The sequence below is a fragment of the Heterodontus francisci genome, chromosome 19, assembly GCF_036365525.1.
Source record: "Heterodontus francisci isolate sHetFra1 chromosome 19, sHetFra1.hap1, whole genome shotgun sequence".
NCBI lineage: Eukaryota > Metazoa > Chordata > Chondrichthyes > Heterodontiformes > Heterodontidae > Heterodontus > Heterodontus francisci.
The window spans coordinates 6,409,706-6,433,396 of NC_090389.1; the positions used below are offsets into that span (position 1 = coordinate 6,409,706).

The 23,691-nt window shown below is 55.3% G+C and overlaps 1 protein-coding gene across 1 annotated transcript in view; it reads left to right on the plus strand.

The window, feature by feature from the left end:
* The window catches only part of plxnd1 (plexin D1), a 329,127-nt gene that overhangs the window by 199,919 nt on the left and 105,517 nt on the right, over nucleotides 1-23,691 (plus strand). The window contains exons 8-12 of the mRNA XM_068051338.1: nucleotides 6,216-6,315; nucleotides 8,860-8,964; nucleotides 14,635-14,721; nucleotides 15,937-16,030; nucleotides 16,977-17,140. Of these exons, the coding sequence (XP_067907439.1) occupies nucleotides 6,216-6,315; nucleotides 8,860-8,964; nucleotides 14,635-14,721; nucleotides 15,937-16,030; nucleotides 16,977-17,140 (550 nt within the window). The remainder of the gene's footprint in view (nucleotides 1-6,215; nucleotides 6,316-8,859; nucleotides 8,965-14,634; nucleotides 14,722-15,936; nucleotides 16,031-16,976; nucleotides 17,141-23,691) is intronic.

Consider the following 23,691-nt stretch of genomic DNA (forward strand, 5'->3'; position numbering starts at 1 on the left):
GAGAGCGAAGAGAGGACATGAAAAAATACAGGAGGGCAAGATAAAGGAAACTCCCAAGGTGCTTTATAAGTATATTAAGGCAAGAAGATAACCAGGGAAAGAGTAGGGCCCATTAGGGACCAAAGTGGCAATCTGTGTGTGGAGCCGGAGGACATAGGTGAGGCTTTAAATGATTACTTTTCACCTGTGTTCATTATGGAGAAGGACGATGTAGGTGTAGAGATCAGGGAGGCGGATTGTGATATACTTGAACAAATTAGCAGTGAAAGTGAGGAAGTATTAGCTGTTTTAGTGGGCTTAAAAGTGGATAAGACCCCAGGTCCAGATGAGATGTATCCCAGGTTGTTATGTGAGGCAAGGGAGGAGATTGCAGGGGCTCTGACACAAATTTTCAAATCCTCTCTGGCCACAGGAGAGGTACCAGAGGACTGGAGGACAGCGAATGTGGTACCATTATTCAAGAAGGGTAGCAGGGATAAACCAGATAATTACAGGCCAGTGAGTCTAACATCAGTGGTAGGGAAACTATTGGAAAAATTTCTGAGGGACAGGATTGATCTCCACTGGGAGATGCAGGGACTAATCAGGGATAGTCAGCATGGCTTTGTCAGGGGGAGATCATGTCTAATAAACTTGATTGAATTTTTCGAGGTGGTGACTAGATGTGTAGATGAGGGTAAAGCAGTAGATGTAGTCTACATGGACTTCAGTAAGGCTTTTGATAAGGTCCTGGATGGGAGATTGGTTAAGAAGGTAAGAGCCCATGGGATCCATGGTAATTTGGCAAATTGGATCCAAAATTGGCCTATTGGCAGGAGGCAGAGGGTGATGGTTGAGGGTTGTATCTCCGAGTGGAAGCATGTGACCATTGGTGTACCACAGGGATCAGTGCTGGGACCTTTGCTGTTTGTAGTGTACATTAATGATTTAGACGTGAACATAGGAGGTATGATCAGTAAGTTCGCAGATGACACGAAAATTGGTGGTGTCGTAAATAGTGAGGAGAAAAGCCTTAGATTACAGGATGATATAGATGGGCTGGTAAGTTGGGCGGAAAAGTGGCAAATGGAATGTAATCCTGAGAAGTGTGAGGTAATGCATTTTGGGAGGACTAACAAGGCAAGGGAATATAAAATGGATGGTAGGACCCTCGGAAGTACAGAGAGTCAGAGGGACCTTGGTGTACTTGTCCACTGAAGGCAGCAGCACAGGTAGATAAGGGGTTAGGAAGGCATATGGTATACTTGCCTTTATTAGCCGAGGCATAGCATATAAGAGCAGGGAGGTTATGATGGAGCTGTATAAAATGCCTGTTAGGCCACAGCTGGAGTACTGTGTACAGTTCTGGGCACCACACTATAGGAAGGATGTGATTGCACTGGAGAGAGTGCAGAGGAGATTCAGCAGGATGTTCCGAAGAAGGGTCACTGACCCGAAGCGTTGGCTCTGCTTCTCTTTCCACGGGTGCTGCCAGACCTGCTGGGTGAATCCAGCATTTCTTGTTTTTGTTTCAGCAGGACGTTGCCTGGGCTGGAGCATTTCAGCTATAAAGAGAGACTGGATAGGCTAGGGTTGTTTTCCTTAAAGCAGAGGGATCAATAACCAGGGGGCATAGATTTAAGGTAAGGGGCAGGAGGTTCAGAGGGGATTTGAGGAAAAACATTTTCACCCAGAGGGTGGTTGGAATCTGGAACACACTGCCAGAAGGGGTGGTAGAGGCAGGAACCATCACAACATTTAAGAAATATTTAGATGAGCACTCGAAACGCCAAAGCATACAAGGTTACGGGCCAAGTGCTGGAAAATGGGATTAGAATAGATAGGTGCTTGAAGGCTGGCACAGACGTGATGGGCTGAAGGCCCTGTTTCTGTGCTGTATAACTCTATGACTCTATAACATGTCTCCATTTTCAGCAGTACTCAAGTTCTGTTCTGCAAATGACTATTTCCCACATGGCACAGGATGTGTATTCCACGGGGCTGAGGTGCCGTGCCATGCCTTTACTTTCGAAACTATTATCTAGAAACACTCACCAGCTGTTCAGCAATTGTCTCCTTCCCTGATTGTGACATCACTGTAGTTCTGTTTCCAAATGTTGCTTTCGTTGTCAGACATTTCACTGGAGGCTCTCTCCGCCACTTTAATACCTTGGTCACTGGTCTCAGTCTCCATCCAGGTTCTCCGCCATTGATGCCAGTGAGTCTCTGAAATTTCCTCGTTAATCTCTCTGTCGGTCTGGACTCAGTGCTGCTTGGAAAGCAAGAAGAATATATATTTTGGGGCTGTGGAATTGACTACTAGTTTTAGTGACAGAAGCTATGTCAACTTCTAGGCACAGGTTAGATAGGCACCTGAAGGAAAGGGGAATGAAGTGAAATAGGAACAGGACTGGTACATTAGGATTAGGATACTGCTCATGGAGGGGAAATAACAGCACGGACTGGTTGGGCTGAAAGGCCTGTTTCCATGTTGTAATTTCTGCTTGCTGGACCATGAGCTCCACATTGATGTCTCAGGCTGTGCTGAGTTACTCTCAGTCAATGGGATGTTGTAGTTGTGGGGAATGGGTTGTAAATTAGCCTCAAGATCACTCGTGTGGGCATCAGGTGGATAGGGTGAATCAAGCTTATTTGTGATGCCCATGTTCAAACATGTTGTGGGTGAGGTAGGCAAGGGTAGGGCTGGGGGGTGGTGGTGCAAGGGGGGGGGGGCGGCGGTGTAAGAGTTGGTGTTTGGTCGGCTGGATTGTGTATCCAGACTTGATACTACATTGGATGCTGAAACCTGAGAGGGGATGAGTGAGACCCAGTTTGTCTCTTGGATTCAGTCAGTTTGAGTCAACCTATTGTGGCTCGGAACCCACATAGCCACAGGAATGTGTTATCACCCCAGCAGTCTCATCAGCAAGACTACCTTCCCAAGCAGCCCCCTATCCCCGTGCAGACTGTGGGACACCCTGCAAACACATAAGAATGTCTCTGTATGCCAGGTGATGAAAGCATGGGGTGGGCAGTGAGTGAGTGTCCGGGGGGTGGAGTGAGTGAGTGTCCGGGGGGTGGAGTGAGTGAGTGTCCGGGGTGTGCAGTGAGTGAGTGTCCGGGGTGTGCAGTGAGTGAGTTTCCGGGGTGCGGAGTGAGTGAGTGTCCGGGGTGCGGAGTGAGTGAGTGTCCGGGGTGCGGAGTGAGTGAGTGTCCGGGGTGCGGAGTGAGTGAGTGTCCGGGGTGCGGAGTGAGTGAGTGTCCGGGGTGCGGAGTGAGTGAGTGTCCGGGGTGTGCAGTGAGTGAGTGTCCGGGGTGTGCAGTGAGTGAGTGTCCGGGGTGTGCAGGGAGTGAGTGTCCGAGGTGTGCAGTGAGTGAGTGTCCGGGGTGCGGAGTGAGTGAGTGTCCGGGGTGCGGAGTGAGTGAGTGTCCGGGGTGCGGAGTGAGTGAGTGTCCGGGGTGCGGAGGGAGTGAGTGTCCGGGGTGCGGAGTGAGTGAGTGTCCGGGGTGCGGAGTGAGTGAGTGTCCGGGGTGCGGAGTGAGTGAGTGTCCGGGGTGCGGAGTGAGTGAGTGTCCGGGGTGCAGAGTGAGTGAGTGTCTGGGATGCGAAGTGAATGAGTGTCTGGGGTGCGGAGCAAGTGTGTGTTTGGGGTGTGGGCTTGGTTCCAGAGCTCCATTCAGGTTCCTGGGGTGAAGGAGTGACCATTGTTTCCAGGTGTAAAGGCTGGGTGGGGCGGGATTGCAAACTCTGGAGTGGACGTATGGCATTGAAACAGATCAGTGAGGCAGAGCTTTGGTCCTGTGGTTTCCCAATCTCAGCAATTCTGAGTCTGTTTTACACACTGTCACCATGCGTGTGTCACCGGTGGTTGTGAGTCTGTTTTACACACTGACCCAGTGAGTGTGTGACCGGTGGTTGTGAGTCTGTTTTACACACTGACCCAGTGAGTGTGTGACCGGTGGTTGTGAGTCTGTTTTACACACTGACCCAGTGAGTGTGTGACCGGTGGGTGTGAGCCTGTTTTACACACTGACCCAATGAGTGTGTGACCGTTGGGTGTGAGTCTGTTTTACACACTGACCTAGTGAGTGTCTGACCGGTGGGTGTGATTCTGTTTTACACACTGACCCAGTGAGTGTGTGACTGTTGGGTGTGAGTCTGTTTTACACACTGACCCAATGAGTGTGTGACCGTTGGGTGTGAGTCTGTTTTACACACTGACCCAGTGAGTGTGTGACCGGTGGGTGTGAGCCTGTTTTACACACTGACCTAGTGAGTGTCTGACCGGTGGGTGTGATTCTGTTTTACACACTGACCCAGTGAGTGTGTGACTGTTGGGTGTGAGTCTGTTTTACACACTGACCCAATGAGTGTGTGACCGTTGGGTGTGAGTCTGTTTTACACACTGACCCAGTGAGTGTGTGACTGTTGGGTGTGAGTCTGTTTTACACACTGACCCAGTGAGTGTGTGACTGTTGGGTGTGAGTCTGTTTTACACACTGACCCAGTGAGTGTGTGACCATTGGGTGTGAGTCTGTTTTACACACTGACCCAGTGAGTGTGTGACCGGTGGTTGTGAGTCTGTTTTACACACTGACGCAGTGAGTGTGTGACCGTTGGGTATGAGCCTGTTTTACACACTGACCCAGTGAGTGTGTGACCGGTGGTTGTGAGTCTGTTTTACACACTGACGCAGTGAGTGTGTGACCGTTGGGTGTGAATCTGTTTTACACACTGACCTAGTGAGTGTGTGACCGGTGGTTGTGAGCCTGTTTTACACACTGACCCAGTGAGTGTGTGACCGTTGGGTGTGAGTCTGTTTTACACACTGACCTAGTGAGTGTGTGACCGGTGGTTGTGAGTCTGTTTTACACACTGACCCAGTGAGTGTGTGACCGGTGGGTGTGAGCCTGTTTTACACACTGACGCAGTGAGTGTGTGACCGGTGGGTGTGAGTCTGTTTTACACACTGACGCAGTGAGTGTGTGACTGTTGGGTGTGAGTCTGTTTTACACACTGACCCAGTGAGTGTGTGACCGTTGGGTGTGAGTCTGTTTCACACACTGATGCAGTGAGTGTGTGACCAGTGGGTGTGAGTCTGTTTTACACACTGACGCAGTGAGTGTGTGACTGTTGGGTGAGTCTGTTTTACACACTGACCTAGTGAGTGTGTGACCGGTGGTTGTGAGTCTGTTTTACACACTGACCCAGTGAGTGTGTGACCGGTGGTTGTGAGTCTGTTTTACACACTGACCCAGTGAGTGTGTGACCGGTGGTTGTGAGTCTGTCTTACACACTGACGCAGTGAGTGTGTGACCGTTGGGTGTGAGTCTGTTTTACACACTGACGCAGTGAGTGTGTGACCGGTGGGTGTGAGTCTGTTTTACACACTGATGCAGTGAGTGTGTGACTGTTGGGTGTGTGTCTGTTTTACACACTGACCTAGTGAGTGTGTGACCAGTGTTTGTGAGTCTGTTTTACACACTGACGCAGTGAGTGTGTGACCGTTGGGTGTGAGTCTGTTTTACACACTGACGCAGTGAGTGTGTGACCGGTGGGTGTGAGTCTGTTTTACACACTGACCCAGTGAGTGTGTGACCGTTGGGTGTGAGTCTGTTTTACACACTGACCCAGTGAGTGTGTGACCGTTGGGTGTGAGTCTGTTTTACACACTGACGCAGTGAGTGTGTGACCGGTGGGCGTGAGTCTGTTTTACACACTGACGCAGTGAGTGTGTGACCGGTGGGTGTGAGTCTGTTTTACACACTGACGCAGTGAGTGTGTGACCGGTGGTTGTGAGCCTGTTTTACACACTGACCCAGTGAGTGTGTGACCGTTGGGTGTGAGCCTGTTTTACACACTGACCCAGTGAGTGTGTGACCGTTGGGTGTGAGTCTGTTTTACACACTGACGCAGTGAGTGTGTGACCGGTGGGCGTGAGTCTGTTTTACACACTGACGCAGTGAGTGTGTGACCGGTGGGTGTGAGTCTGTTTTACACACTGACGCAGTAAGTGTGTGACCGGTGGTTGTGAGCCTGTTTTACACACTGACCCAGTGAGTGTGTGACCGTTGGGTGTGAGCCTGTTTTACACACTGACCCAGTGAGTGTGTGACCGTTGGGTGTGAGTCTGTTTTACACACTGACCCAGTGAGTGTGTGACCGTTGGGTGTGAGTCTGTTTTACACACTGACCCAGTGAGTGTGTGACCAATGGGTGTGCCTTGGTTTTTCAGGTGCAGAAGTTGTCTGCAGACCAAGTGGGACTGCTCCTGGTGTATCATTGAGCACAGATGTATCTCAAACAGAGCCGACTGCAAGAGTGACATACCTGAGGTAAGGTCACATCTGGGTTAATTCAATGTGTGGGTGATGGGGCTGTTCCTCCGTGCAATCCTCGCACTGAGAAAAAGGATTAATCTGCTCCAGCACACAGCCTTTGTTCTATTCTGGCTGTGAGAGAGTGACAGGCTGCAGTGTGTGTCATTCCTGATGTAGAGAGTGACAGGCTGCAGTGTGTGTCATTCCTGATGTAGAGGGAGAGTGACAGGCTGCAGTGTGTGTCATTCCTGATGTAGAGGGAGAGTGACAGGCTGCAGTGTGTGTCATTCCTGATGTAGAGGGAGAGTGACAGGCTGCAGTGTGTGTCATTCCTGATGTAGAGGGAGAGTGACAGGCTGCAGTGTGTGTCATTCCTGATGTAGAGAGTGACAGGCTGCAGTGTGTGTCATTCCTGATGTAGAGGGAGAGTGACAGGCTGCAGTGTGTGTCATTCCTGATGTAGAGGGAGAGTGACAGGCTGCAGTGTGTGTCATTCCTGATGTAGAGAGTGACAGGCTGCAGTGTGTGTCATTCCTGATGTAGAGAGTGACAGGCTGCAGTGTGTGTCATTCCTGATGTAGGGAGTGACAGGCTGCAGTGTGTGTCATTCCTGATGTAGAGGGAGAGTGACAGGCTGCAGTGTGTGTCATTCCTGATGTAGAGGGAGAGTGACAGGCTGCAGTGTGTGTCATTCCTGATGTAGACAGTGACAGGCTGCAGTGTGTGTCATTCCTGACGTAGAGAGTGACAGGCTGCAGTGTGTCATTCCTGATGTAGAGGGTGAGTGACAGGCTGCAGTGTGTGTCATTCCTGATGTAGACAGTGACAGGCTGCAGTGTGTCATTCCTGATGTAGAGAGAGAGTGACAGGCTGCAGTGTGTGTCATTCCTGATTTGGCGAGAGTGTGACAGGCTGCATTCTGCACAGCTCAGTCGAATTCTCTCTTCCACTACATTCCCGCACTGACCTTTCCAGCAGGAATTAGCAGTGGGAATTCCAGCTGCTTTTCCTCTCCCTAGCCCAGGAACAGCTGGTGCTTCACTCTCTGAGATCAGCTAACTGAACGAGGACAGAGCTGGGTCTGAATCTGCCTAGTCTGATTGCTGACTCTGTCTCCTCTTTGCTGAAATGCCACGCTCTGTCTCGGGTTACCAGACTGCTCTCCACTTGCACCGAGCTTCTCCTCGGTGGCTGCAGTCGAGTTGGTGAGTGAGATACTCTTTTGCAGCCGTGTCCAAGGTTCATCTCACACTGATCAGGAGCTCGATCCCCTAGATTCACTGGGTCAGCTGATAACGACCAGGGTTACAGATGGTCTAGGGACCCCTGGGTTAACAAGGCATTGGGCAACAAATCAAATACTGACATTCCTGATGCTTTTCAGAGCCATTCTCTTTAATTGGAGGGGTGGGGCGAGGAACCGACCAATGCAGGTGACTGACTAATCAGGAGCAGGAACCCTGGCTGATTTCCCCCTCTCTCCGAGCCGGGGGTCACTGGACAGTGATCAGGAGTAGGAACCCTGGCTGATTTCCCCCTCTCTCCGAGCTGGGGGTCACTGGACAGTGATCAGGAGCAGGAACCCTGGCTGATTTCCCCCTCTCTCCGAGCCGGGGGTCACTGGACAGTGATCAGGAGTAGGAACCCTGGCTGATTTCCCCCTCTCTCCAAGCTGGGGGTCACTGGACAGTGATCAGGAGCAGGAACCCTGGCTGATTTCCCCCTCTCTCCGAGCCGGGGGTCACTGGGCAGTGATCAGGAGTAGGAACCCTGGCTGATTTCCCCCTCTCTCCGAGCTGGGGGTCACTGGACAGTGATCAGGAGCAGGAACCCTGGCTGATTTCCCCCTCTCTCCGAGCTGGGGGTCACTGGACAGTGATCAGGAGCAGGAACCCTGGCTGATTTCCCCCTCTCTCCGAGCTGGGGGTCACTGGACAGTGATCAGGAGCAGGAACCCTGGCTGATTTCCCCCTCTCTCCGAGCCGGGGGTCACTGGACAGTGATCAGGAGTAGGAACCCTGGCTGAGTTCCCCCTCTCTTCGAGCCGGGGGTCACTGGACAGTGATCAGGAGTAGGAACCCTGGCTGAGTTCCCCCTCTCTCCGAGCCGGGGGTCACTGGACGGTGATCAGGAGCAGAAACTCTGCCTGATTTCCACCTCTCTCCGAGCTGGGGGCCACTGGACAGTGATCAGGAGCAGGAACCCTGGCTGATTTCCCTCTCTCTCCGAGCCGGGGGTCACTGGACAGTGATCAAGAGTAGGAACCCTGGCTGATTTCCCCCTCTCTCTAACCCGGGCGTCACTGGACAGTGATCAGGAGCAGGAACCCTGGCTGATTTCCCTCTCTTTCCGAGCCAGGGGTGACACTGGACGGTGTTCAGGAGCAGGAATCCTGGCTGATTTCTCCCTCTCTCTAACCCAGGGGACTGAGGACTATGAGTATCCATTCCTGGCTGAGGTGAATTGCTAGCACTGCCCGGGGCTGAGAGCTGGGAGCTGCTCTATCTGGATTAGTGTTAATATGTGCACAGTTTTATCCTGTTTCTTTTTCTGTTACAGAATTTCACACAATGTCCACAGATGATACCAATGTATATCACACCAATGGCCACAGGGAGTGTCCGAGACATCCCTGTCTCCTTAGTGAACAGTGCAGTGCTTGAGGTAAACTCCTGACATCCTTTCAATATCATACAACCAGTATTGGAGAAACACAGGACCATAAGATGGTGGCAAGGAGGCAAATTTCAGGGTCCAACATCCTGAAGGATGTCCGATAAACAATTGGCCTGGTTTTGGGTGATTTTTCAGGTGTCTATGTGGGCCTGTTCCGTATGCTAATGAGGCCCTGAGGCCTGCTTTAGGCCCTGTCTTCAATACTGACTGTGGCTGAGCACAGCAGGAGGTGGCTCCAAAAACACAGCAAGGTTTGTGGAGTAGATCGAGGAAGAGGCTAAAACATGGCAGCTGGAATCCAATGTCAGGAAGTTTCAGATGGAGCAATTTAATTAAAAAGTAAGACGAACTTTCAGGAGTTTTTCAGCACTGTTTTGCTTTCAGAAAGTCTCACTTTTTGTGTGATGAAAGGTACAGCTAGTCAGCAATCCACACTGCAGGGAAATGTCACTGTTTCCCCCCCCCCCATTCACTGTCCCCCCCTCCCAGTCACTGTCCCCCCTCCCAGTCACTGTTTCCTCCTCCCAGTCACTGTTTCCTCCTCCCAGTCACTGTCCCCACCCCTCCCAGTCACTGTATCCCCCTCCCAGTCACTGTATCCCCCTCCCAGTCACTGTCCCCCCACTCCCAGTCACTGTCCCCCCTCCCAGTCACTGTTTCCCTCTCCCAGTCACTGTCCCCCCTCCCAGTCATTGTTTCCTCCTCCCAGTCATTGTTTCCTCCTCCCAGTCACTGTTTCCCCCTCCCAGTCACTGTTTCCCCCTCCCAGTCACTGTCCCCCACTCCCAGTCACTGTCCCCCACTCCCAGTCACTGTCCCCCACTCCCAGTCACTGTTTCCCCCTCCCAGTCACTGTTTCCCCCGCTCCCAGTCACTGTCCCCCCTCCCAGTCACTGTCCCCCCTCCCAGTCACTCTTTCCCCCTCCCAGTCACTCTTTCCCCCCATTCACAGTCCCCCCTCCCAGTCACTGTTTCCCCCTCCCAGTCACTGTCCCCCCTCCCAGTCACTGTCCCCCCTCCCAGTCACTGTTCCCCCTCCCAGTCACTGTCTCCCCCTCCCATTCACTGTCCCCCCTCCCAGTCACTGTCCCCCCTCCCAGTCACTCTTTCCCCCTCCCAGTCACTCTTTCCCCCTCCCAGTCACTGTTTCCCCCCATTCACAGTCCCCCCTCCCATTCACTGTTTCCCCCTCCCAGTCACTGTTTCCCCCTCCCAGTCACTGTTTCCTCCTCCCAGTCACTGTTTCCCCATCCCAGTCATTATCTCCCCCTCCCAGTCACTGTCCCCTCCCCTCCCAGTCACTGTTTCCTCCTCCCAGCCACTGTTCCTCCCTCCCATTCACTGTCCCCCCCCCCTCCCAGTCACTGTTTCCCCCTCCCATTCACTGTTTCCCCATCCCAGTCATTATCTCCCCCTCCCAGTCACTGTCCCCTCCCCTCCCAGTCACTGTTTCCTCCTCCCAGCCACTGTTCCTCCCTCCCAGTCACTGTCTCCCCCTCCCATTCACTGTCTCCCCCTCCCAGTCACTGTCCCCCCTCCCATTCACTGTCCCCCCTCCCATTCACTGTCCCCCCTCCCAGTCTGTTTCCTCCTCCCATTCACTGTCTCCCCCTCCCAGTCACTGTCCCCCCCTCCCATTCACTGTCCCCCCTCCCATTCACTGTCCCCCCTCCCAGTCTGTTTCCTCCTCCCATTCACTGTTTCCTCCTCCCATTCACTGTTTCCCCATCCCAGTCATTATCTCCCCCTCCCAGTCACTGTCCCCTCCCCTCCCAGTCACTGTTTCCTCCTCCCAGTCACTGTTTCCTCCTCCCAGTCACTGTCTCCCCCTCCCATTCACTGTCTCCCCCTCCCATTTACTGTCTCCCCCTCCCATTCACTGTCCCCCCACCCATTCACTGTCCCCCCCTCCCATTCACTGTCCCCCCTCCCATTCACTGTCCCCCCCTCCCATTCACTGTCCCCCCCTCCCAGTCACTGTCTCCCCCTCCCATTCACTGTCCCCCCCTCCCAGTCACTGTCTCCCCCTCCCAGTCACTGTCTCCCCCTCCCAGTCACTGTTTCCCCCTCCCAGTCACTGTCCCCCCCTCCCAGTCACTGTCCCCCCCCCGCCCAGTCACTGTCTCCTCCTCCCAGTCACTGTCTCCTCCTCCCAGTCACTGTTTCCTCCTCCCATTTACAGTCCCCCCTCCCAGTCACTGTCCCCACTCCCAGTCACTGTTTCCTCCCCCAGTCACTGCCCCCCCCAGTCACTTTCCCCCCGCCCCCCAGTCACTGTTATACCCCCTCCCAGTCCACTGTCCAATCCCCACTGCCACCACTGTAATTGCCCCTCTTCCTTGTCTCAGGCGACCAGTGTCAGTTCTTGGGGTTTGCTCCTCAACCTGGAGGGAGTATTGGTAAGCTATTCCACTACAGCAGACGTCAAATGACATCTTGTTTTTACCCAGTGGTCAGCGGGTAGTGTTTAGGACTGGGAACACTGACTGATTTCCCCTTCCTCAACCCCAAAAGGGGGAGGGGAGATGATGGTCCAATCCAGTCTGGGCTGGAGGAGAGGGGAGATGATGGTCCAGTCTGGTCGAGGGGGAGGGGAGATGATGACCCGGTGTGAGCTGGTCCAGGCTGAGGGGGAGGGAGATGATGGTCCAGTCTGGTCTGTGCTGGAGGGGAGGGGAGATGATGGTCTGGTCCAGGCTGGAGGGGAGGGTAGATGATGGTCCAGTCTGGTCTAGGGGGAGGGGAGATGATGGCCCGGTCTGGGCTGGTCAGGGCTGAGGGGAGACGGGAGATGATGGTCCTGTCCGGTCTGGTCTAGCGGGAAGGGGAAATGATGGTCCAGTCCGGTCTGGGCTGGGGGGTGAGTGGAGATGATGGTCCAGCCCAGTCTGGGCTGGGGGCGAGGGGAGATGATGGTCCAGTTGGGTCTGGGCTGGGGAGGGAGGGGAGATGATGGTCGAATCCAGTCTGGGCTGGGGGCGAGGGGAGATGATGGTCCAGTCCGGTCTGGGCTGGGGGGTGAGTGGAGATGATGGTCCAGTCCAGTCTGGGCTGGGGGCGAGGGGAGATGATGGTCCAGTTGGGTCTGGGCTGGGGAGGGAGGGGAGATGATGGTCGAATACAGTCTGGGCTGGGGGCGAGGGGAGATGATGGTCTGGGGTGGGGGGGGGGAAGGGGAGATGATGGTCTGGGGTGGGGGGGAGGGAAGATGATGGTCGAGTCCAGTCTGGGCTGGGGAGGGAGGGGAGATGATGGTCTGTGGTGGGGAGGGAGGGGAGATGATGGTCGGGTCCAGTCTGGGGGGGAGGGGAGATGATGGTCTGTGGTGGGGGGGAGGTGAGATGATGGTCGGGTCCAGTCTGGGGGGGAGGGGAGATGATGGTCTGTGGTGGGGGGGAGGGGAGATGATGGTCTGGTCTGGGCTGGTCTGGTGGGGGTGGGGGGGGGTGCGGGGAGATGATGGTCCAGTATGGTCTGGTCAAGGGGGAAGGGGAGATGATGGTCCAGTCCGGTCTGGGCTGGTGGGGAGGGGAGATGATGGTCCAGTCCAGTCTGGGCTGGGGGCAAGGGGAGATGATGGTCCAGTTGGGTCTGGACTGGGGAGGGAGGGGAGATGATGGTCGAGTCCAGTCTAGGCTGGGGGCGAGGGGAGATGATGGTCTAGGGTGGGGGGGAGGGAAGATGATGGTCGAGTCCAGTCTGGGCTGGGGAGGGAGGGGAGATGATGGTCGGGTCCAGTCTGGGTGGGAGGGGAGATGATGGTCTGTGGTGGGGGGGAGGTGAGATGATGGTCGGGTCCAGTCTGGGGGGGAGGGGAGATGATGGTCTGGTCTGGGCTGGTCTGGCGGGTGGGGGGGCGCGGGGAGATGATGGTCCAGTATGGTCTGGTCTAGGGGGAAGGGGAGATGATGGTCCAGTCCGGTCTGGGCTGGGGGGGAGGGGAGATGATGGTCTGGTCCAGTCTGGTCTGGAGGGCAGGGGAGATATGGTCCAGTCCGGTCTGGTCTGGGGGGAGGGGAGATGATGGTCTGGTCCAGTCTGGTCTGGAGGGCAGGGGAGATATGGTCCAGTCCGGTCTGGTCTGGGGGGAGGGGAGATGATGACCCGGTCTGGTTGGGGGGGTAGTTAAGATGATGGTCCAGTCCAGTCTGGTCTGGGGGGAGGGGAGAAATGGCCCAGTTTGGACTGGGCTGGGGGGGGAGGGGAGATGATGGTCCAGTCCGGTCTGGGGGGGGATGTGAGATGATGGCCCGCTCTGCTCTGGGAGGGAGGGGAGATGATGGTCCAGTCCGGTCTGGGGGGGAGAGGGGAGATGATGGCCCGCTCTGCTCTGGGGGGGAGGGGAGATGATGGTCCAGTCCGGTCTGCGGGGTGGGGGGGGATGTGAGATGATGGCCCGCTCTGCTCTGGTGGGGAGGGGAGATGATGGCCTGCTCTGCTCTGGGGGGGAGTTAAGATGATGGTAAAGTCCGGTCTGGGTCTGGGGGTGAGGGGAGATGATGGTCCAGTCCAGTCTGGTCTGGGGGGAGGGGAGGTGATGGTCCACTTTGGAGTGGGCTGGGGGTGAGGGGAGTTGATGGCCCAGTCTGCTCTGGGGGGGATGTGAGATGATGGCCCGCTCTGCTCTGGGAGGGAGGGGAGATGATGGTCCAGTCCGGTCTGGGGGGAGAGGGGAAATGATGGCCCGCTCTGCTCTGGGGGGGATGTGAGATGATGGTCCAGTCTGCTCTGGGGGGGGAGGGGAGATGATGGTCCAGTCCGGTCTGGTGGGGGGGGGGATGTAAGATGATGGCCCGCTCTGCTCTGGGGGGGAGGGGAGATGATGGTCCAGTCCGGTCTGGGGGGGTGGATGTGAGATGATGGCACGGTCTGGTCTGTGGGGGAGGGGAGTTGGTGGTCCAGTCCGGTCTGAGGGGGGGATGTGAGATGATGGTCCAGTCTGCTCTGGGGGGGAGGGGAGAGATGGTCCAGTCCAGTCTGGGGGGGGGATGTGAGATGATGGCCTGCTCTGCTCTGGGAGGGAGGGGAGATGATGGTCCAGTCCGGTCTGGAGGAAGAGGGGAGATGATGGCCCGCTCTGCTCTGGGGGGGGAGGGGAGATGATGGTCCAGTCTGCTCTGGGGGGGATGTGAGATGATGGTCCAGTCTGCTCTGGGGGTGAGGGGAGATGATGGTCCAGTCTGCTCTGGGGGGGATGTGAGATGATGGTCCAGTCTGCTCTGGGGGGGGATGTGAGATGATGGTGCAGTCTGCTCCGGGGGTGATGTGAGATGATGGTCCAGTCCGGTCTGGTGGTGGGGGGGATGTGAGATGATGGCCCGGTCTGCTCTGTGGGGGAGGGGAGATTGTAGTCCAGTCTGGTCTGGGGTGGGGTGTGAGATGATGGCCCGGTCTGGTCTGTGGGGGAGGGGAGATGGTGGTCCAGTCCGGTCTGAGGGGGGGCTGTGAGATCTGGAGGGGAGGGGAGATGATGGTTCACCCCAGGGATCGATGCTCCTTCTTCTCTATACAGTTCAATGCCAAATCCCAAGCTGCACTTTACACAAACGGCCATTATCATTGGAATGCCCCAAGATCATTAACGGCTATTCTGATTGGCTAATTTTATTAATGTAGCAGAGTGTGTTTGGAGTTCTCACTGTTTTCTCTCCACCCCAGGACACCAGTCTGCAATGTGACATTGGGCAGCAGAGCTATGAAGCACGCTGGCTGAACAGGTCCCAGGTGCTGTGTCTGGGTGTCGGGGTGAGTACGACACCAGGAACACCTGCTAACTTCACTCGGCTGAAAACCCACGCACAGGCAGACACACAGAGACACATATAGACAGACACACATAGACACAGACAGACAGACTCAAGAGAGAGATACAGACACACGCACACAGATAGACAGACACACATAGACACAGACAGACAGACTCAAGAGAGAGATACAGACACACAGACACATATAGACAGACGCCACATAGACACAGACAGACAGACTCAAAGAGAGAGATACAGACACACGCACACGCACAGATAGACAGAGACACATAGACACAGACAGGCAGACTCAAGAGAGAGATACAGACACACGCACACAGATAGACAGACAGACAGACAGACTCAAGAGAGAGATACAGACACACAGAGACACATATAGACAGACACACATAGACACAGACAGGCAGACTCAAGAGAGAGATACAGACACACACACACAGATAGATAGACACACATAGACACAGACAGACAGATACACATAGACACAGACAGGCAGACTCAAGAGAGAGATACAGACACACGCACACAGATAGACAGACACACATAGACACAGACAGACAGATACACATAGACACAGACAGGCAGACTCAAGAGAGAGATACAGACACACGCACACAGATAGACAGACACGCATAGACACAGACAGACTCAAAGAGAGAGACACAGACACACACGCTCAGACACAGACACACACACAGACAGACAGACTCAAAGAGAGAGATACAGACACAGACGCTCAGACACAGACAGACAGACAGACTCAAAGAGAGAGAGTGAGAGATACACACACACATGCATGCTTGTGATTGGATAGTTGCTCATGGCCACCCGTTCACTGGCTATTTAAAATCCCTGTGATGCAAATTTAAAAAAAGACAGACGAGAGTTATCCTGTTCATGATCTCAACCTGCTGCTCTCTCATTTTCCCTAAAACCCCACTAATGCTTACCTCTTCTCTGTAACCCACTAACACCAGACCGCTCTGTAACCCCAGGCAGTAGCCACATTAGACAGTGGACTGATTAACCATCTGAAGTAGTATTGCCTGGTTTCATTGCTGTGACGTTACACTGTGGACAGTGAGTGCAACAGTGTCAAGGTGTTGTATAACCCAGGCCACACCCAGTCTCTAAACCCTCCTGAACCTCTTTAAACCTCCACAACCACCATCACTCTCCTTTATTCTTTCAGCTGTCCACAGCAAACAGGAGACACCTGTTTCCAGTCAACCTGAAGCTGAGGGAGGACCAGGACAAGTTCATTGACAATCCAAGCACCACCTCAGGTTTAGTTAACTTATTATTTGTCGTTAGTGATAGGGTCTGAAGACCATTGGGTGTCGGGCGGGGGGGGGACAGACTGCTGCTAACAGTCCTAATCTCTCTCGGACCCAGGTTCAGACTGGGCTTCGACTCAGTACTGGATGTTAACATTACTACATGAAATGAGTTGTAGCAAGAGGTCCAGAGCACCAAACTACCCTCCATCACAACAGGGACTACTCTTCAAACATAGAAATGTACAACCTATACTACACAGAAGGAGGCCATTTGGCCCATTGTGTCAGTTCCCGTCCATTGGTAACCTTTAAAGTGAATTATAGCCCTGCAATCTGCAAGAGTTAAACATTCCTCTCCTGGACACTGCCACGAGGAACCCTGGAGTAAATTCTTACAGGCATTATCTTTGAACAGTTTGTTTTTAGTTATGAAATGACTGGGGGGTGGGGGAAGCAGGGCAAGTGCTTGGAGGCAGGAGATCACTTAATGAAACCTCCAGGAATATGTCCAACTAGAGTTGGCAACCTGAACTGAGTGTCAGAGGATTTCAACCAGTGGCCGAAACAGGGACATAGGCAGCTGATCAATGGCTCCACAGTCCAGTGGATGGAGTGAAGGCCCGAGGCCTGAGTCAAGTTCGGATCTGGACCTTAGTTAAATGCCATGGGTGCCAAACAAGCCAGTTGGAGAGGGCAGTTATCGGCTCCTGTGCTGACGCCACTGTGGGGGTTGGGATGGGGGCGGAGGCCTAAATGCACCCACAGCAGACTGGAACAGAGGACCAGGAGAAGCACCGTTATGACTCTGTGATGGGGATCTGTTAGTGAATTTACTGAACATTTTCCATCGGTGTGAAACTGTTAGCAAAGCTCATTAAACACCAAGATGTGTACTGGGAACTGACCTGCAGATGACCCCTGCTAACTGGTATATTATATTGTGTCTCTGTAGTGGACGTGTATAACTGTGAGAGTGGTAGCTCAGACTGCTCTGAGTGCTGGGGGCGAGAGGACCAGGGCTATCAGTGCGTCTGGTGTAAGACCACACAGAGCTGTAAACTGCGGAGTGAGTGCAGCCAGATCGAGGAGACCTGCTCTGCCCCCGAGGTCCTGCAGGTGAGTCATTGGTGCGGATTCACACTCATCCCAGAGGCTGTGTTTTTCTATGTTCCAGCTTCCCTCTTCCTCTGCTGTGTGTGTGTGTGTGTGTGTGTGTGTGTGTGTGTGTGTGTGTGTGTGTGTGTGTGTGTGTGTGTGTGTGTGTGTGTGTGTGTGTGTGTGTGTGTGTGTGTGTGTGTGTTGGCATGCAGGGTGATATAATTAGGCGGGATATTTTAGAGGAATTAAGTCTGTGGAGGGTTTGCGGTGTTCCGGGCCTCCCCCAGCATGGTAGAGGATTGCAGCTTTGCATTCATTTAAATAACATGAATACTCATTACCCTGCGCATAGTTACGATTTAGTCCTACCTGCCAGATTAAGCAAATGGTGAGTGATATTCCCGTGCCACCCGGTTCACGAATGTTTTCAACGTGGCTTGCAGCAGTCAGATTTGTGCAGCTGAGTCTCAGGGCTGTACTCTTCTCTCTTTAACTCAGCCACTAAACTAACGGCAGTATTGGAATGGATGTTTGCCTCCAGGCTCAGCACCAGCAAGGGTGAATCATCTCAGAGAATGGTGGCGACGGCATAGGGGAGGCTACATGGAGGAGCAGGGAAGGGTAGTCAGGGAGGGAAGGGTGAGGTTGATTGGGTGCATTGTGGAGCCGTGGAGGGAGGAGGGGAGGACAGTGGGATCTCGGGTGCCTGGAGGAGCAGGGGAGGGAGCAGGGCAGTGTCCAGTGTTTGTAGTTGGGTAGTGGAGGAGCAGGGGAGGGAGCAGAGCAGCGTCCAGGGTTTGTAGTTGGGTGTGTGGAGGAGCAGGGGAGGGAGCAGGGCAGTGTCCAGTGTTTGTAGTTGGGTAGTGGAGGAGCAGGGGAGGGAGCAAGGCAGCGTCCAGTGTTGGTAGTTGGGTGTGTGGAGGAGCAGGGGAGGGAGCAAGGCAGCGTCCAGTGTTGGTAGTTGGGTGTGTGGAGGAGCAGGGGAGGGAGCAGGGCAGTGTCCAGGGTTTGTAGTTGGGTGAGTGGAGGAGCAGGGGAGGGAGCAGGGCAGCGCCCAGTGTTTGTAGTTGGGTGTGTGGAGGAGCAGGGGAGGGAGCAGGGCAGTGCCCAGTGTTTGTAGTTGGGAGAGTGGAGGAGCAGGGGAGGGAGCAGGGCAGTGTCCAGTGTTTGTAGTTGGGTGAGTGGAGGAGCAGGGGAGGGAGCAGGGCAGTGCCCAGTGTTTGTAGTTGGGTGAGTGGAGGAGCAGGGGAGGGAGCAGGGCAGTGCCCAGTGTTTGTAGTTGGGAGAGTGGAGGAGCAGGGGAGGGAGCAGGGCAGTGTCCAGTGTTTGGAGTTGGGTTTGTGGAGGAGCAGGGGAGGGAGCAGGGCAGCGTCCAGTGTTTGTAGTTGGGTGTGTGGAGGAGCAGGGGAGGGATCAGGGCAGTGTCCAGTGTTTGGAGTTGGGTTTGTGGAGGAGCAGGGGAGGGAGCAGGGCAGTGCCCAGTGTTTGTAGTTGGGTTTGTGGAGGAGCAGGGGACGGAGCAGGGCAGCTTCCAGTGTTTGTAGTTGGGTGTGTGGAGGAGCAGGAGAGGGAGCAGGGCAGTGTCCAGGGTTTGTAGTTGGGTGAGTGGAGGATCAGGGGAGGGAGCAGGGCAGTGTCCAGTGTTTGTAGTTTGTTTTTTGGAGGAGCAGCAGAGGGTGCAGGGCAGTGTCCAGTGTTTGGAGTTTGGTGTTTGGAGGAGCAGGGGAGGGAGCAGGGCAGTGCCCAGTGTTTGGAGTTTGTTTTTTGGAGGAGCAGCGGAGGGTGCAGGGCAGTGTCCAGTGTTTGTAGTTGCATTTGTGGAGGAGCAGGGGAGGGAGCAGGGCAGTGTCCAGTGTTTGTAGTTGCGTTTGTGGAGGAGCAGGGGAGGGAGCAGGGCAGTGTGCAGGGTTTGTAGTTGGGTGTGTGGAGGAGCAGGGGAGGGAGCAGGGCAGTGTACAGTGTTTGTAGTTGGGTGAGTGGAGGAGCAGAGGAGGGAGCAGGGCAGTGTCCAGTGTTTGTAGTTGGGTTCATGGAGGAGCAGGGGACGGAGCAGGGCAGTGTCCAGTGTTTGTAGTTGGGTTTGTGGAGGAGCAGGAGAGGGAGCAGGGCAGTGTCCAGTGTTTGTAGTTGGGTTCATGGAGGAGCAGGGGAGGGAGCAGGGCAGTGCCCAGTGTTTGTAGTTGGGTTTGTGGAGGAGCAGGGGAGGGAGCAGGGCAGTGTCCAGTGTTTGTAGTTGGGTTTGTGGAGGAGCAGAGGAGGGAGCAGGGCAGTGTCCAGTGTTTGTAGTTGGGTTCATGGAGGAGCAGGGGACGGAGCAGGGCAGTGTCCAGTGTTTGTCGTTGGGTGTGTGGAGGAGCAGGGGACGGAGCAGGGCAGTGTCCAGTGTTTGTAGTTGGGTGTGTGGAGGAGCAGGAGACGGAGCAGGGCAGTGTCCAGTGTTTGTAGTTGGGTTTGTGGAGGAGCAGAAGACGGAGCAGGGCAGTGCCCAGTGTTTGTAGTTGGGTGTGTGGAGGAGCAGGGGAGGGAGCAGGGCAGTGCCCAGTGTTTGTAGTTGGGTTTGTGGAGGAGCAGGGGACGGAGCAGGGCAGTGTCCAGTGTTTGTAGTTGGGTGTGTGGAGGAGCAGGGGAGGGAGCAGGGCAGTGCCCAGTGTTTGTAGTTGGGTTTGTGGAGGAGCAGGGGACGGAGCAGGGCAGTGTCCAGTGTTTGTAGATGGGTGTGTGGAGGAGCAGGGGACGGAGCAGGGCAGTGTCCAGTGTTTGGAGTTGGGTTTGTGGAGGAGCAGGGGAGGGAGCAGGGCAGTGCCCAGTGTTTGTAGTTCGGTTTGTGGAGGAGCAGGGGACGGAGCAGGGCAGCTTCCAGTGTTTGTAGTTGGGTGTGTGGAGGAGCAGGAGAGGGAGCAGGGCAGTGTCCAGGGTTTGTAGTTGGGTGAGTGGAGGATCAGGGGAGGGAGCAGGGCAGTGTCCATTGTTTGTAGTTTGTTTTTTGGAGGAGCAGGGGAGGGAGCAGGGCAGTGCCCAGTGTTTGGAGTTTGTTTTTTGGAGGAGCAGCGGAGGGTGCAGGGCAGTGTCCAGTGTTTGTAGTTGCGTTTGTGGAGGAGCAGGGGAGGGAGCAGGGCAGTGTCCAGTGTTTGTAGTTGCGTTTGTGGAGGAGCAGGGGAGGGAGCAGGGCAGTGTGCAGGGTTTGTAGTTGGGTGTGTGGAGGAGCAGGGGAGGGAGCAGGGCAGTGTACAGTGTTTGTAGTTGGGTGAGTGGAGGAGCAGAGGAGGGAGCAGGGCAGTGTCCAGTGTTTGTAGTTGGGTTCATGGAGGAGCAGGGGACGGAGCAGGGCAGTGTCCAGTGTTTGTAGTTGGGTTTGTGGAGGAGCAGGAGAGGGAGCAGGGCAGTGTCCAGTGTTTGTAGTTGGGTTCATGGAGGAGCAGGGGAGGGAGCAGGGCAGTGCCCAGTGTTTGTAGTTGGGTTTGTGGAGGAGCAGGGGAGGGAGCAGGGCAGTGTCCAGTGTTTGTAGTTGGGTTTGTGGAGGAGCAGAGGAGGGAGCAGGGCAGTGTCCAGTGTTTGTAGTTGGGTTCATGGAGGAGCAGGGGACGGAGCAGGGCAGTGTCCAGTGTTTGTCGTTGGGTGTGTGGAGGAGCAGGGGACGGAGCAGGGCAGTGTCCAGTGTTTGTAGTTGGGTGTGTGGAGGAGCAGGGGACGGAGCAGGGCAGTGTCCAGTGTTTGTAGTTGGGTTTGTGGAGGAGCAGAAGACGGAGCAGGGCAGTGCCCAGTGTTTGTAGTTGGGTGTGTGGAGGAGCAGGGGAGGGAGCAGGGCAGTGCCCAGTGTTTGTAGTTGGGTTTGTGGAGGAGCAGGGGACGGAGCAGGGCAGTGTCCAGTGTTTGTAGATGGGTGTGTGGAGGAGCAGGGGACGGAGCAGGGCAGTGTCCAGTGTTTGTAGTTGGGTTTGTGGAGGAGCAGGGGACGGAGCAGGGCAGTGCCCAGTGTTTGTAGTTGGGTTTGTGGCGGAGCAGGGGACAGAGCAGGGCAGTGTCCAGTGTTTGCAGTTGGGTTTGTGGAGGAGCAGGGCAGTGTCCAGTGTTTGCAGTTGGGTTTGTGGAGGAGCAGGGGAGGGAACAGGGCAGTGCCCAGTATTTGTAGTTGGGTTTGTGGAGGAGCAGGGCAGTGCCCAGTGTTTGTAGTTGGGTTTGTGGAGGAGCAGGGCAGTGTCCAGTGTTTGTAGTTGGGTTCATGGAGGAGCAGGGGAGGGAGCAGGGCAGTGTCCAGTGTTTGTCGTTGGGTTCATGGAGGAGCAGGGGAGGGAGCAGGGCAGCTTCCAGTGTTGGTAGTTGGGTGTGTGGAGGAGCAGGGGACGGAGCAGGGCAGTGTCCAGTGTTTGTAGTTGGGTGTGTCGAGGAGCAGGGGAAGGAGCAGGGCAGTGTCCAGTGTTTGTAGTTGGGTGTGTGGTGGAGCAGGGGAGGGAGCAGGGCAGTGCCCAGTGTTTGTAGTTGGGTTTGTGGAGGAGCAGGGGACGGAGCAGGGCAGTGTCCAGTGTTTGTAGTTGGGTTTGTGGAGGAGCAGGGGACGGAGCAGGGCAGTGTCCAGTGTTTGTAGTTGGGTTTGTGGTGGAGCAGGGGAGGGAGCAGGGCAGTGTCCAGTGTTTGTAGTTGGGTGTGTGGAGGAGCAGGGGAGGGAGCAGGGCAGTGTCCAGTGTTTGTAGTTGGGTTTGTGGAGGAGCAGGGGAGGGAGCAGGGCAGTGTCCAGTGTTTGTAGTTGGGTGTGTGGAGGAGCAGGGGACGGAGCAGGGCAGTGTCCAGTGTTTGTAGTTGGGTTTGTGGAGGAGCAGGGGAGGGAGCAGGGCAGTGCCCAGTGTTTGTAGTTGGGTTTGTGGAGGAGCAGGGGAGGGAGCAGGGCAGTGTCCAGTGTTTGTAGTTGGGTGTGTGGAGGAGCAGGGGACGGAGCAGGGCAGTGTCCAGTGTTTGTAGTTGGGTTTGTGGAGGAGCAGGGGAGGGAGCAGGGCAGTGCCCAGTGTTTGTAGTTGGGTGTGTGGAGGAGCAGGGGAGGGAGCAGGGCAGTGCCCAGTGTTTGTAGTTGGGTTTGTGGAGGAGCAGGGGACGGAGCAGGGCAGTGCCCAGTGTTTGTAGTTGGGTTTGTGGCGGAGCAGGGGACGGAGCAGGGCAGTGTCCAGTGTTTGCAGTTGGGTTTGTGGAGGAGCAGGGCAGTGTCCAGTGTTTGTAGTTGGATTTGTGGAGGAGCAAGGGAGGGAGCAGGGCAGTGTCCAGTGTTTGCAGTTGGGTTTGTGGAGGAGCAGGGGAGGGAGCAGGGCAGTGCCCAGTGTTTGTAGTTTTGTTTGTGGAGGAGCAGGGCAGTGCCCAGTGTTTGTAGTTGGGTTTGTGGAGGAGCAGGGCAGTGTCCAGTGTTTGTAGTTGGGTGAGTGGAGGAGCAGGGCAGTGTCCAGTGTTTGTAGTTGGGTTTGTGGAGGAGCAGGGGACGGAGCAGGGCAGTGCCCAGTGTTTGTAGTTGGGTTTGTGGAGGAGCAGGGCAGTGTCCAGTGTTTGTAGTTGGGTTCATGGAGGAGCAGGGGAGGGAGCAGGGCAGTGTCCAGTGTTTGTCGTTGGGTTCATGGAGGAGCAGGGGAGGGAGCAGGGCAGCTTCCAGTGTTGGTAGTTGGGTGTGTGGAGGAGCAGGGGACGGAGCAGGGCAGTGTCCAGTGTTTGTAGTTGGGTGTGTCGAGGAGCAGGGGAAGGAGCAGGGCAGTGTCCAGTGTTTGTAGTTGGGTGTGTGGTGGAGCAGGGGAGGGAGCAGGGCAGTGCCCAGTGTTTGTAGTTGGGTTTGTGGAGGAGCAGGGGACGGAGCAGGGCAGTGTCCAGTGTTTGTAGTTGGGTTTGTGGAGGAGCAGGGGACGGAGCAGGGCAGTGTCCAGTGTTTGTAGTTGGGTTTGTGGAGGAGCAGGGGAGGGAGCAGGGCAGTGCCCAGTGTTTGTAGTTGGGTGTGTGGAGGAGCAGGGGAGGGAGCAGGGCAGTGCCCAGTGTTTGTAGTTGGGTTTGTGGAGGAGCAGGGGACGGAGCAGGGCAGTGCCCAGTGTTTGTAGTTGGGTTTGTGGCGGAGCAGGGGACGGAGCAGGGCAGTGTCCAGTGTTTGCAGTTGGGTTTGTGGAGGAGCAGGGCAGTGTCCAGTGTTTGTAGTTGGATTTGTGGAGGAGCAAGGGAGGGAGCAGGGCAGTGTCCAGTGTTTGCAGTTGGGTTTGTGGAGGAGCAGGGGAGGGAGCAGGGCAGTGCCCAGTGTTTGTAGTTTTGTTTGTGGAGGAGCAGGGCAGTGCCCAGTGTTTGTAGTTGGGTTTGTGGTGGAGCAGGGCAGTGTCCAGTGTTTGTAGTTGGGTGAGTGGAGGAGCAGGGCAGTGTCCAGTGTTTGTAGTTGGGTTTGTGGAGGAGCAGGGGACGGAGCAGGGCAGTGCCCAGTGTTTGTAGTTGGGTTTGTGGAGGAGCAGGGGAGGGAGCAGGGCAGTGTCCAGTGTTTGTCGTTGGCTGTGTGGAGGAGCAGGGGAGGGAGCAGGGCAGTGTCCAGTGTTTGTAGTTGGGTGTGTGGAGGAGCAGGGGACGGA